At 26.4% G+C, this 14,234-nt stretch overlaps 1 protein-coding gene and 1 long non-coding RNA gene across 4 annotated transcripts in view; both read right to left on the reverse strand.

Annotated features, from left to right (window-relative positions):
* The window catches only part of LOC111681584, a 111,621-nt gene extending 101,811 nt beyond the window's left edge, over positions 1–9,810 (reverse strand). For both annotated transcript variants that reach the window (XM_046949916.1, XM_023443429.2), the window contains exon 1: positions 8,025–9,810. In XM_046949916.1, coding sequence (XP_046805872.1) covers positions 8,025–8,646 — 622 coding nt within the window. In that variant the 5' untranslated portion in view covers positions 8,647–9,810. The remainder of the gene's footprint in view (positions 1–8,024) is intronic.
* A 37-nt stretch (positions 9,811–9,847) lies between these two features.
* Positions 9,848–14,234, reverse strand: part of LOC124419652 — a 78,436-nt gene continuing 74,049 nt past the window's right edge. For both annotated transcript variants that reach the window (XR_006940743.1, XR_006940744.1), the window contains one exon: positions 9,848–10,040. This is a non-coding gene — a long non-coding RNA (uncharacterized LOC124419652). The remainder of the gene's footprint in view (positions 10,041–14,234) is intronic.

Here is a 14,234-nt window from a genome sequence, read left to right on the forward strand (position 1 = left end):
AATATATTATATAAGTACTTATATTTACATATATATACATGTGTGTAACTTAACTTACTTTGTTCAAATCAACACGTTTATATGTGTTCTTTGCTTGTCTCATGTTCCATTTTTAATGAAAACTTTAAGAGAAATAAAATTAAAAAGTAAAAAAGAAAAAAATAAAAAATTACTACCACATGAGTGGTAACAAAAAGCGGTTTAGTATTACTGAGCTTTGCTTACAAACAAGGAACATCTGCATGTACATCTGTATTATTGTATGTAAATATTTTGTGTGTGTTGGAGAGTGCTGTAAGCAATATTAAAATTCAATGGTTAAGAACAAAAAAAAGTATCATAGCTCACCAAATTCCAACAATATGCGAATAAAAGCATTTACTGCAGAATTTTTATTATACCAAATAAATGTAAACATGTATGTATGTATTTGATAAAATATTAAAAAAATATTTTAAATAAAAAATATATGTGTACTTCTCTTTTGTAAGTTAAATTCAAGCTAATCGATATTGTACTGTTTTTATGTAACCCTGGGCGATATAATTTTTTCTTCTTTAAAATTTATACGTATTTTGGCTTATAAGAGTTAAATTTAAGAAATTCAGACAAAACAACATAACCACAGATTGTTGTAAATACGAAAGTCATACGGCTACTATTGTCGCTGCAAAATCTCATGCCAAATTCATTTTGACATTACTCGTAGTATGACTGCTAGAGTGTAAATATGTGTGTAATTTCATTTGTATGAGAGCGTATTTATTCACACAACGATTACAACACTCATACGTTGTGTTGTACGTTTCGTGTCATAATGTATAGTATACTTTTAGTATATTTTACTTATTTTTGTCGCGTCTTATGCTGTGTGTGATAATTGAAGTTTTTGTTTTTTTTTCAGTTTGAATTTTATTTTATACATTTTTAGTTTTGCAAGTGTTGACATTACTTTCGGACGTTGGTGGTTTATATTAGTAAATGAGGGCAGTTAAAAACATAATGCGAAACTTCATATTGTCATAAATTTTGATTTTAATACATTTTCAAACAACTTATTATTAATTAAATTTTAAAGTTATACAAAAAATTAACTCCCAAAAAAAATATTCAAAATGCTTGAAATTTCCTATTAAAAGTAATAAAACCAATCAGCCATTTCGCGTGTATTATTAAGGTAAAATTCCACCTAACCTCGTTTGAGGCTATAAAAGCAATGTGTTCGTACAAAAACTACTACTCCCACGGCACATTAATTCCATTTAAAAACTGTTACATGGCTACGACAATAATTTGTAGTTGTTTTTACTGTTGCCCATAGTATGCAATTGACCATTTTCGGATGTGACGTGTTATTATGCATCATATAAGAATAGAAATATGTCACAACACAGAGCTTTCGGCGAAATATTAGTAGCATAACCATGAAAAATAAAAACAAAATATGACTGAAATTCTACATATCGTCAGCACAGCTATAAAATGGTCTAATTATTTTTGAAAACTAATAAAGTTTAGATGGCTTCAATAATTCCCAGCCAAAAAACGTGTGGAAAAACATATAGTATTTTTATCACAACTAGTAATTTTATGAATTTTACATTAGCGTGTCATTTGAGGGATATTGTAAATTTTTTGCAACTGCGAACTATTTCTATTCTTATCCTAAATTCTGATATTTGGATGTCAAAAATAAAAAAACAAATTCTCCTAATGACACGCATATGTATATTTCACTGGTTTTTCACCCAACTTCGATGTATCTCAAATATGTTTTTTGTAATGACTTTTCTATATCTCTATTTTATTTGGTTTTTATTTGTAAGGACTTATTTGGTTTATAAAAGTGAATAATATGTTATCGCATTTTTAAATGTAGTTTGTAAAGTATGACATGAGTTGCTGCGTTATTATGAATATATGTGCCTATCAAATTAAATTCATAAATAATTTTTCACTACAGAATAACGCTTAAAATAAAAGTTTAAGTTGACGTAAAGTTTTTACTAAAAAATTAAATAACATCAAAAACGCCAAGTAAAATAGAAACCGAGGTAGGTTACCAAATTGGAACAAAGCTTCGTAGACCCTACCTTTTTAAATTTTCTATCTGACATGCTTAATTATTATGAAGTTCTCGTTAAATTAGTGATACCACATACATTTCAGTTTTTCCCATTTTATAATGAATGAAATTTCTATATATGTATGCTTTGAAGTTTATTTAAAAAATGTTCTATTAAATTAAAATCATATTTATATTAATATCTTAGAAAACTAATTTGTAAAATTAATTAGAGAATAAATATGCTGCATTTTGCCGAACTGTGAAAATACGAAATACTTCTGCAAAAATTCGAATGTAAGATTTTTTTTAAGTCCATTTTTATTTAAATAAGTTAACTACACATTTTGTTGAAAAATATTTTTTGAAATAATTATGATATTTTCCTACTCCAATGTTAAAGTTATAAATAAATATTCCAATAATAGTGAAAATTACATTGGGTTTTAATAATCTACAAAAATGCATTTAATATAATTGGATTTGCATATATTATACATGGCAAATGATGAGATTGAATTAGTTAGAAATGAAAATATTAAAGAAAATGTAATTTTAAAATTATGCAGTAAACATATCACATACATATATATTAGTATATCTCAATAATCTAATAAATGTATTCCTCTCAATCGAAGCGAAGTAATGTACGGAATACGCGTAAATAATATAAAAGAAAAATAATCTCAATTTCTTACCAGTGATTTAAAAATTCTGATCTCAGTTTAATTATTAAATAAAACATATATCTCTAATTTTTTTGAAATGCCTTAAAGATTGAGTAATTTTGAGCTTATTACGGGAAAAATTATTATAGATATTTGAAATTTTTTGAAATAGGAGTCTGGACCAATTTATAACTTTGTCGGATATAACAGCATGTCACAATAAAGTTTATATAGGCATAAATGACGCTTCCAATTTATGTAATGATCAGTCCTCATTTGACTATAACCCCTATTCAAACTTACCTTTAAAAAATGACTTAAAAACCCATAATTGACTTATAACTGTTTTATGAAGACCGACTCATATTTGACGGTAACTATTCTTTTGGAAGATTTTTTCATCTATTAATTTGATAAAATATATCGGAATTAAAGAGAAATTTATCTTTTAAAATAAACCCATACTTTTCTAATGGCTCATTACAAATGAAGCTAGAAGAAAACGACAATAGAATTAGAGTATAAACTTATTTTTTCTCAAATATTTTACTTTTTAATCATAAAAACACACTGTGAACAGACTAAGAATGTCATACTGTCCCGGAATATACGTAGGGAATTTCGTGTAAACTGACCCATGGTTTAAATTCTATGTCTTCCAATTTTAAATTTGCACTTAGGTTAGTACTATGGGATAGTAGGTCAGACAAAATATTCTAGATCTATCGGACCTGCCGGAGTCAGAGAAGGTCAAATTTAGACATTTTGGTCATACAATGTTTTTATTTAAATAAGTGTAACTTTTCACCTATTGATCCTAGCAAAAATTGTCAAAAGGAGCTCAGATATTTATACCATACACCACTATAGTGGGGAGGGTATTATATGTTTGTGCTGATGTTTGTAACAAACAATACCCACCTTAAAGTATACTGATCGATTCAGAATCATTTTTTGAGTCGATTAAGACATGCCCGTCCGTCCATCCGTCTGTCCGCCTGGCTGGCTGTCCATGTAAACCTTGTGTGCAAAGTACAGGCCGCAATTTTCAAGATAATTTGATAAAATTTTAATCAAGCATGTTTTTTGGCATAGGGACGAAGTCTATTGAAAATGGTTGAAATCGGTCCATTATTTCACCTAGCCCCCATACAACCGTACCTTCCGATTTGAACTTTTTTTTGCCATAATTACGTCAAATATTCTATTATCTCTCTAAAAATTGGCACAAATAGGTGTTACATAAGTATAAATGACGCTGCAGATTTTCGTAAGGATCGGCCCTTATTTGACCCTAGCCCCCATACAAACCCCCCTTCAAAAAATGTCTTAAAAGTTTAAAATTGACTTGCAACCATTTGTATCGCAATGAATCTCAACAAAACAATCAGTTATTTAAATATATATCCTTTTTCAAAATTTCCCGAGGATCGGCCCGTATTTGACCTATATAAAGCCTCATTTAGAAATTTTAGTTTTTTATCAATAAATTGCTTAATATTTTGGAATAATATTCAACATAAAAGTTTCTTTATAAAAAGTAAAATTTAAAAAATATACTCATGGTGTAGGGTATTATATGGTCGGCCATGCCCGACTATACTCTTCTATTTGTTTTTATTTATTTTTTTAAACTTAACAGAAAATTTATACAATTTCCTTGAGGGGTTTAATAGTCCCATAATGGGATGTAAGTATGATATCTTAAAAAATATATTTTTTAAGTCAAGAAAAAATTTTTTAAATGTTTGGGAAGAATAGAAAACCTTTGCTAGGAACAATAGGTGAAAAGATACACTCATTTCAATAAAACCCTATATTACCAAAATTTCCACCTTTGACCCCCGCTTAGTCTGGCAGCTCTTGGGTGATAGAGCTGAAAATTGATGTCTGACCTACTATCCAATATTACTAATCTTTATGCAAATTTCTTCAAAATCAATTTTTTGAGTTGGATCACTTGATATGAAAATCCCTTCATAATGAAAATAAACATAATTTATTAGGTCTCCGATGAATATTTCATGGTGGAAGGTATAAAAAGTAAGGTCGTTTTGAGACCATTTATATTTATAAAAAATACTATTAATATCAATGGCATTGGGTATAATTATGAAGTATCTACACTTTACTTAATAAATTTTAATTATTTAACATGAAATAAGTAAAATGTCACAAAATCGAACTTTAACATTAGTTAGTATAACATGATTTATTTTATGGTTATTTTCTGAATAAAAAGTCTAACAACAATTACTGAGAAATAAAAAAGGATTTACTTTTTAAACAGCATTATATTAAATGGCATTCATTTACATGATATCAATATTATAATGGAGTTTATTAGAAATTGCCACTTATAATTCGGCTGTTAGCGTAAAAAAGTTAAAAAATAAATAATTTGTCATAAAATACATGGATAAAGTCTGGCATGCAGAAACACACACTTATGCATGAAAAGTATAAATTACAGAATGACAAGTTTAGCGAAAAAATATTACGCTTCATACAACTTGATTTGGACATTTGGTAGTGTTAAAAATATTTTGATGGCTGCAATTTTTTTTAACCTTTAACTCTTTAATTTTTTTAGTACAATTTACGATTATGTTGTATATATTTTGAATTTTTTTAAGCTTTCTATATTTTTACTCAATTACAAAATAGTGATGTAGTGTTTTATTGCCACACAGGAGGTTGTCTGTCTATCTATCTGCATGAAATACAAACTAAAAAATATTGAAAAATAAATAAAAGAAAAAATGCAAAAACCAACATGATTTGCATGATTTAGCGGTTTAGAAGTGAAAACAAAATTTAGTTCATGTGTGGTCTAAAAAATGCTAAAAATCATCATATTCATATTGGTAACAAGTGGTATTTCATTTTAACATGACTTTAAAATATTGACTTTTTAATTTTGTTTTTCTTTGCAAATATTGTTAAATTTATGAGCAACAGTATATTTGACAACACTTTGTAATTTCCAATTGAAATAAAAATATTAAAAAAATGTTCATGTTTATGTTAGTTACTTTTTTATATTTTCATTTTAAAACCAGCGCTAAACATAACAACTTTTCAAAATGTCTTATACCCGCAGCAATATTTTGTAAGAATTACTTTTTTCAAGTATTATTGTTGTTATTGTTATGTAAAAATGTTTGTAAATATTTTTTTCATTTCGTAACATTTTTCCCATCACTTTGTTTTAAATGAAAATACAAGGAGAGAAAGAAAAAATCCTGTAAATACAGAAATTTTTCTCTCTCTCGTTATTTTGTTGTTATTAATATTTGTGTGTTGATAAGACAAACACAAAAACAAAACACAATGGTAGCAACAAAAACTCACAAAGCTTAACACATGTCCCCCCAAGGATATGTCAGTACTTTTTTTATTAATTTTTTTTTTTTTTTTTGTTATTTATTTAATTTTTTTATATACAAAATATTTTTGTATTTACATTTATTTTATATAAAAAATATTATTTCAGTCGACATAAATAAAATGAAAGAAAAACGGAATAAAAGTTAGAAATTATTTTAAAATAAAGTTTTATTTTATTTTTGTACATTTTTTGAGTTTATTTGCCAGAGTGTTTATATAGGGCCAAGCCAATAGTGTTTCAATTTTAATATGAAAAACTTTTTAGAAGTATTATGTATTATTTCCAGAAACAAGCCAATTATTTTATGTTAAACAAATTTTAATATTTTTGCTAATTTAAATTCATTATAAAAATGCATTTGCACAGTTTCAAATTAAAATATCTTGCTATTGACTACTTACTTACTAAAAAAAGATTTTCTGAAATATGATTAGTAAATGAAAATCTTGATCTCAGTATAATATTTTCAAAAGTTTTTTCTGCTATCTTTTCGAATTGGTTATCAAAAATTTCGTAATTTTAAGCTAATCGTGTGAAAAATAATTATTATTTTTGTTAGTGTATTTCTGGTCCCTAAAACGACTTTTATTGTATTATAAGAGGCACATAAATTTCAAAAAATTCTAAAAAATTCTCAAATAGACTAATACCCATTTACACATACACGAAATCTAGTAGATTTCATTTAAAATCTTTTTTAAAATCTAGACCGTTTACACTTACTATTATTGGCATTTAGGAAGATTTAATTTTTTCTAATATTTCTTGAAATTGTGTTTGATATAAAAAATAAGAAGGAAAAATTAAATATTTTTTAATATTTTATTTATAATAAAAAATTATATATTGAAATATAACATTTCCTTTTATTTTAAATAAAGTTTTAATTCATGTTTTTCAATTTATTAAAATGTTTTTATTATTGTTTCCTCTTGTTGTTTTTCTTTTTTTTTCTTGTACAGCGACGTATTTTTTAGTATTATTCAGGAAAAAAACAGAGTTGCATCACTAAATACTATTAGATTTTGAGTAGATTTTAACGAAATCTAGTTACGAAGTAGATTTTGTTTTGTATGGGAAATCTAGTTAAAATCAACTAGATTTCGCTCGAAATCTCATAAGTGCTAGATTTTGTGTATGTGTAAATGGGTATAAACTATTTTTTAAATATTTTTATGTATGAGATAAAATGTATGACAATTTTGTCATTCACTTCAACAAAAAGCGTAAATAATATTCCTCTCCAACCCATTAAAAATCATATTGTGGACAAAAAATATTTTTTTCTCGCGTTTAGTACATTCACATCGATTGAGTGGTATTGCCAAATGAAATTCATAAAAAGGCTGTTCCTCTTGACACTCTAATGCACATACAATTTTAAATAAATACTACAAATATAGTATGTTCCATAACTAGTACGTAGTTTATGTAAAATTCCAAATATTTTTTAAAGAAAAGGTTATACTATGATAATTTGAAGACTTTTTTTAATAATTTAATTTATCTTCCAAAATAAACCTAGCCTATTGGCCATAATCGGTTACAAATTTCTACTTAAATTTCTACTGTAAAATCCCGGGATCCCGAAATTTACCGGGATTCCAATTTCCCGAATCGCGGGATTTGTAAAAGCCGGTTTGACATCCCATATATAAACCAATATTAATAACCAATTTCACCACTAACAGAAACTTTACTGCTTCATATATTATAATTACGATAATCGTCATAGACGAATATAACACTCCAACATGATAAGTGAGCTTTCACTGTAATCTTATTTGAAACAACAAGCACCTACACTAAAACCATTTAATTTGTCAATAAATCTATCATTAAAACAACTCCCAAAACATAAATATAAAAAATATCAATGAAAGAAACTATTTAAACTTACCAGGACGATCTAATTCGTGTATCAGTTCATCCGGCTCTAAATATGAGGCATAAGCCAATATTGATGAGACAGATGATGTTGATGTCGACGAGGATGATTTAATAATGAGATTTCCGATATTTAAATTACGACCACCATTTGTAAAGAAGATTAAACAAATGCCAAATAGCCACCATAGATAATAGGTAACTATATTGTGAGAAGGCTTATGCCATATCCCGCTGGGTCGTTGATGTTGATAGTTGCTTATTTGTTGCTGCTGCTGGTGCTGACGATGATGCTGCTGTTTGGAATAATTGTGTTCTTGTTGACGGTATTGATAACAATATTCATGATGTCGTTGTTGTTCTTGTTGTTCATGTTGGTTATGTATGGAATTGGTTTGATGTAGCTGGTGTTGGTGGTGATGATGATGCTTGTGATGTAGATGATGTTGTTGATGATGCTGGTGGTGAGGATGATGATGTTGACAATGTGTGGAAGATTTTGTACATTCTGTTGTACATGTTAAGTCTGTTGTTGTATTTGTTGTGGCTGTTCTCGAACTTGTAGTCGTTGTTGTTGTAGCTGTTGTTCTTATTGTTGTATAACCGGAGGAGGAAATGATAACCGCAGGAATCATTTTTAATTTGATTATTATTATTTGCTGCTATTGTTGTATTTATTCTTTTTTTATTATTGTTATTATTATTTTCGTATATACATATATATGCCCGTATACTCATTTATGTATATATGTATATTCAAATACACTCAACAAAATACTTTTGTTGTTTGATATGTATATAAAACTGACTTTTCGATTTCTTCAACCATGTCAGCATGTAGCAAACAATAAGCAAATACTTTGGAATTTATGAAATATTAGTTTATTTATATAAAATATTTCGTATGGTTAGTTGTCATCGTTGTAGCTATTTTTTGTTACTAGTTTGCTTTTTAGAGATTTCCTTTTTTACTCCGTTTTTTTGTACATGAGTGGAAGTTGTTCAACAATTCTCTAATGTATTTTAAAATTGTAAATGTATAGTTTTGCTAGGATTGCTTGGTTTATTATTTATTTTACTTTTTTGTAGTTTCTTTTATAGAATTTCTAATAGAATCCTTTTTCAACAAAAGTACTAATGGTTTACTCTAGTATATGTGTGAATATAAATAAGGAGCTACTTTATTGTAACAATTATATTGTGTGTTTTTGTTTGTATCATTTGATCTATATTTTCCATTTTTATTTCAGATACAACTTTTACTTTATTTTTTATGTAAACACAGCCTGTTATACTTGTATTAGTATATGTTTATTTGTTGATATGTATTTCCGTCTATATTTAACACACACATATTATTTTACCTATTTACTTGTGTGTATTTGAGTTTTACATTTATCTATTCATAACGTTATTCGTGTATTTCATTATATTTTCGTTTTATTTGGCTCTTTTTTGTAGATATGTTCTGATATTTCTGCTTGGTTGGCTAACTAGCTGGCTAACTGGTTGCCTGTCCATAACCACACATTCTACCATATATACATTCCCTTGTGTACTAATGTAGTTGTGAGTTAAAATATTTTCAGTCTGTTGTTGTGTTTCCGCTTTTTCTTCTACTCTTTCCACTCAAAATCGCTCTTACTATTGTTTGCCTTTGGTTATTTTAGCGCAAAATTTTTATTTATTGTTCTTTTTTAATATACATACATATGTACAGACACTTTATTACACACAAACATATATATGTATTTATATACACATAAATATGTGAATTTTTAAATTTTTGTAAAATTTTAGTTTGGATATCCGTTGTTTTTTTTTGTTTTTTTTTTGTTTTTGTATAAATAAATATTTGGATTTTTTTGTTTTAGTTTATCTTTTGTTTTTATTCCATCATCCAATGTTCATCCAATTTTCTAAAACAATTCAAAACTGCATCCTGTATTTGTCAATATATATATATTTTATGTTCTGATCGTTGTTTTTGTTGTAGTTTCTTGTTATTGTTGAATTTTGTAAAAAAGTTCTGTAAAAAAGATAGAAATGAGAAGAATAACAAAATTATTATTTCAGTTTTTATTTTGGTAAAAAATACACAGTATAAAAACAATGTTTTTATATGTATGCATGAGTTTTATATAAATTGTTTATATATGTTTAGGGTGAAAAATATGTACATAGTTTTACTTGATTTAATCGATTATTAGAAGAGTAAAACTGAAAATATTTGTGGTTAAAAACCAATTCAATGTTAAAGTAATAAAAATATTTAGGATTAAAACTTAAGTTTTTTGGTAATAAACGATTTTAAAGCTGCCTTATTCATAATAATTTATCAAAAGTTTTTTGAACAAATTTTATATGAAAAATTGTCTTATAAACCTGTGATAAATGGTTAGGAATTAGGCCCTACATATAGGCAATTCCACAACTGAGAGATAAACATATATTTCGAAAAAAAAAATAATTTCATCAGAAAACCAAAAAAATTAAAAAAAGTGCAGTTAAACATGGCCGACCTTCATGTGCAGATTATGCATTTTAAATAAATTGGAAATGTTATTTATGTTCATATAAAACTTATTAACACAACAATTTATCATAATACTAGTGCTCAATATGAACGTTTAGGTATTTGTCTGAATTAAGATATTAATGTCGAGTCCTTTTCATGAATAACGGCAGTGATGGCATAAGATCCGACATTAACATAGTTTTTCCTGAATATACCTGAATAAGGAAGGAAAATTCAATATATCACTTGTATAATATACCTTTCATACATTCATTTCAATCTGCACACATACAATGGAACGTCAAACTCGACTCCTTCGACATTCCTTGGAATGATTTGACATTACCAGTTTATAGTTTTAGCAGACTAGAGGTACTGGTAGCATCTCCTTTCCCCGGAATTGCAATCACACCGACATTGGGGTCTTTCATTAAGGTCACATACCCCTAGGGGAACATTTTAGATATGTCGATTTTTGCAATTAGAGTTTTATAATTATCAAAATTATGATCTATAAGACTAGCAGTAATAATGAAAAGAATTCAAAAACTTTCAACGTCTGATATGTAATTCAAACATTTAAATAAATTTATTTGATTTGTCGTGGTTTACCTACTCCTGAAATTGCTCATATTGTATAATTAGAAATTATATAGAATTTATAAAAGAAAAATTATAATTATTTTTGTCGTTTTAAAAATTAACCTAAAACTTTTAAAGAAAATTTACTTTTAATATTAATATATTTGTAACCATAAATATTCATTTTAACAGAAAATAAAGGCATAAAATATTATTTGTGCTTATTTTATTGTATTTACAGTTAAATTAAAAAAGTCCTTATTTTATTATTCCTAAATTTTAAGAAAAAGATACATTTCTTACCACTCGCTATAGAAAGACAAGAACACAATTTAAAATTCCGCATAATTACTTTTAATAAAACAAAACCTTAACCAAGTACATAAAATAAATCTACTTAAAACTATAAAAACCACTCATAATAAATATTTTACTCATCATAAATAATTTCAAAAACAAAAGCATTTTAAAGTCTTCATATAATTAAAGTCCATAAATACTTGAGCTAAAAGTAGAATAAAGACATTACGAAATTAAACGCCCAAAAAATTAAAATAGAAATCCACTATAATTTTACAATAGCGCCTACATCTTTCAGGAAAAAATACTTTTGAAATGAAAACTCCAGTAAAGTAAAAGGTTTATTAAATATGCATGAACATTAAATAACTTTAAATGTGACAAACAATTAAATAAATTATTCCCCTCCTAATAAAAGCAATGGTAATAAAAACAATATTTACAGTCAATCTTATGAAATAAAATTGTATGTTTATATGAGAAAACATATATACATACATATGTATATAGTATATATGTTTGTTTTTTATTTAGACTCCCAAAAACATATGTTGAACATAATATAATTGTTTGATTACATATCTATACCCTAAGACATGCTGAATATGTATGTGTATAGAAATAAGTACACTTACATATCTAATTATCCGGCAGTTCGGAGTGACGCTGATTTTTTATCATTAAATTACAACTTTGTAGGTATTTTAATATGTAAGTTAGATGTCGATAAACAGACAACTTTGTACTTCACTTTTATAACAAATATATAAAAGGATTTGGTGAGACTATATACTAACTAGACTAGACACAAATTTTTTAATTAAACTACAGATACACTATATACTTTTTTGTGTATACATAAAACACACAAATTTATACAACTATTTGCTAAAACTTATTACTATTATTCAACTTTGAAGTCGACTGTTTTCCAGTTCCATAATATCACAAGGTCCCCAAATAAGCAACTCTTGAAATAAAGTTACAACAGCCATACATATATATAAATACATATAATTATGTAGTAAACGTGATATAATTTTATAAAAGTTGGTTTTATATATCCGATGTAATGGTAAATATCGGTCCATATACATAAGTATAAACAGATAATTAGTATATTGACAGTAAGTCGTTTTGAGAGTGGGTATTTATATCATCAATGATTCTATCAGATATGCTATTTAAAATCAGTTTAAAATTGAGATACATAAAAGCAAAAATTTGAGACAATCTCGTAAAAAACAAGAAAGAGTTGTTTGCATATATCGCATAAAACAACAACATACAGATTATGTTTGCTTATTAATAACATACAGTAAAATACTGGAAATAACAACAGCGTTAAGCATATGTATTCGCTGTTTTATTGTCACAGTAAAAGAGGTAAAACAATTAAATTCTATTTATACCATACACAGTAGAATTTAATAAGGATGAACGATATTGCAAATATTTTAAATCCGTCCATTAATTTGCCAAATTCCTATTCATTCGGCCTAATAGGGCTTTTGGACTCATAATTATGTTTAATGTTCTAGTATGTTAACAAAAATCTCAGAGCTTAATTTTATAGAAGTTTAAATGACAAACACGATTTTAGTAATGATGGGGCCTCATTTGACCCTAACCCCCCTTCAAACTCTTCTTTAGAAAATGAATTAAAGGTTAAACTGTAAAGAAGACACACAAAAATTGCCTGTGTGTACTTCACAGTTTGTGCGTGAATCAGGATTCTATGTAAATCTGCTGGGTAATAGAAAAACTATTACATAATCCTCTAATTAATTGGTAAGAAAAACCTAATACGTGTTATATTGTCTATGTGTGCTTGAACAACATATGTATTTGTACCTATGTACATCTACCTATGATTAAACTTTTCTCTTAACTGATTTTCATGTACATACATTCGCAAATAAAGTGTATTTAGACTTTGGAATATTCACATTGAAGCGAATGGATACGGATATTATTTTAATTGTGTTACGGAAGCTTAAACAACCAAACTAAATAATAGTAATTTAAATTCCTCATAAGTCTACAAAAAGCCACAATGTATTTTATAATGACTCAATTAAAAGAAAGAGAATTTTCGTTATGTAAACCTGGAAATATAATTAAAGAAGTGATTATGTTTTAGAAAAAAAAAACAAATATTTATTACAATTTAAATACTAAATAAAGTTTTATAAAATACATTTTATAGAAAGCTATGCAGAAATTATAACAAAATAATCGTAGATATTTAAGTATATTTGCAAACATCAAGTAAAATATCTGAAGACAATTTGTTTTAAGAAATATTCATAAGTAAATATTTTAAATAATAAAAGTAATTGATTTTAAAGTATTTAAATTATTATTAAAAACTTCCAGCTTAAAGAGAATAAATGCATTATATTGCCTATTAATACTATTTATTATCAATTCTGTACGTGTTTTAATTAAATTTCTTTAAAATTTCAAAACTTTTAATTTAATTAGTTCAAAATCTGTGTATATGTCAAATTGATTATTGCTTGTTTTATCAATAAAGATAATTATAATGATGAATAACTCCTTAAGGGCATATTCCTTTGCCTAGTTACCTTTATGTAATTATGTTAACATATATATTTTTACGTATACAAATATGTGTATTTATTATTAATTTCTGTATGCATTCATATACATATGTACATATATTACATTTACATAACCCAACAAACATCGATTCAAACTCGTGGATATTTTTGAAATTTTTCTTAACTAAATAATCAAATTATTTTCAAACTAAAACCTTACCGCTTTATGCAAAAACGATTATTAAGTTAGCAATGG

The sequence above is a fragment of the Lucilia cuprina genome, chromosome 4, assembly GCF_022045245.1.
Source record: "Lucilia cuprina isolate Lc7/37 chromosome 4, ASM2204524v1, whole genome shotgun sequence".
In the NCBI taxonomy this organism is placed as follows: Eukaryota; Metazoa; Arthropoda; class Insecta; order Diptera; family Calliphoridae; genus Lucilia; species Lucilia cuprina.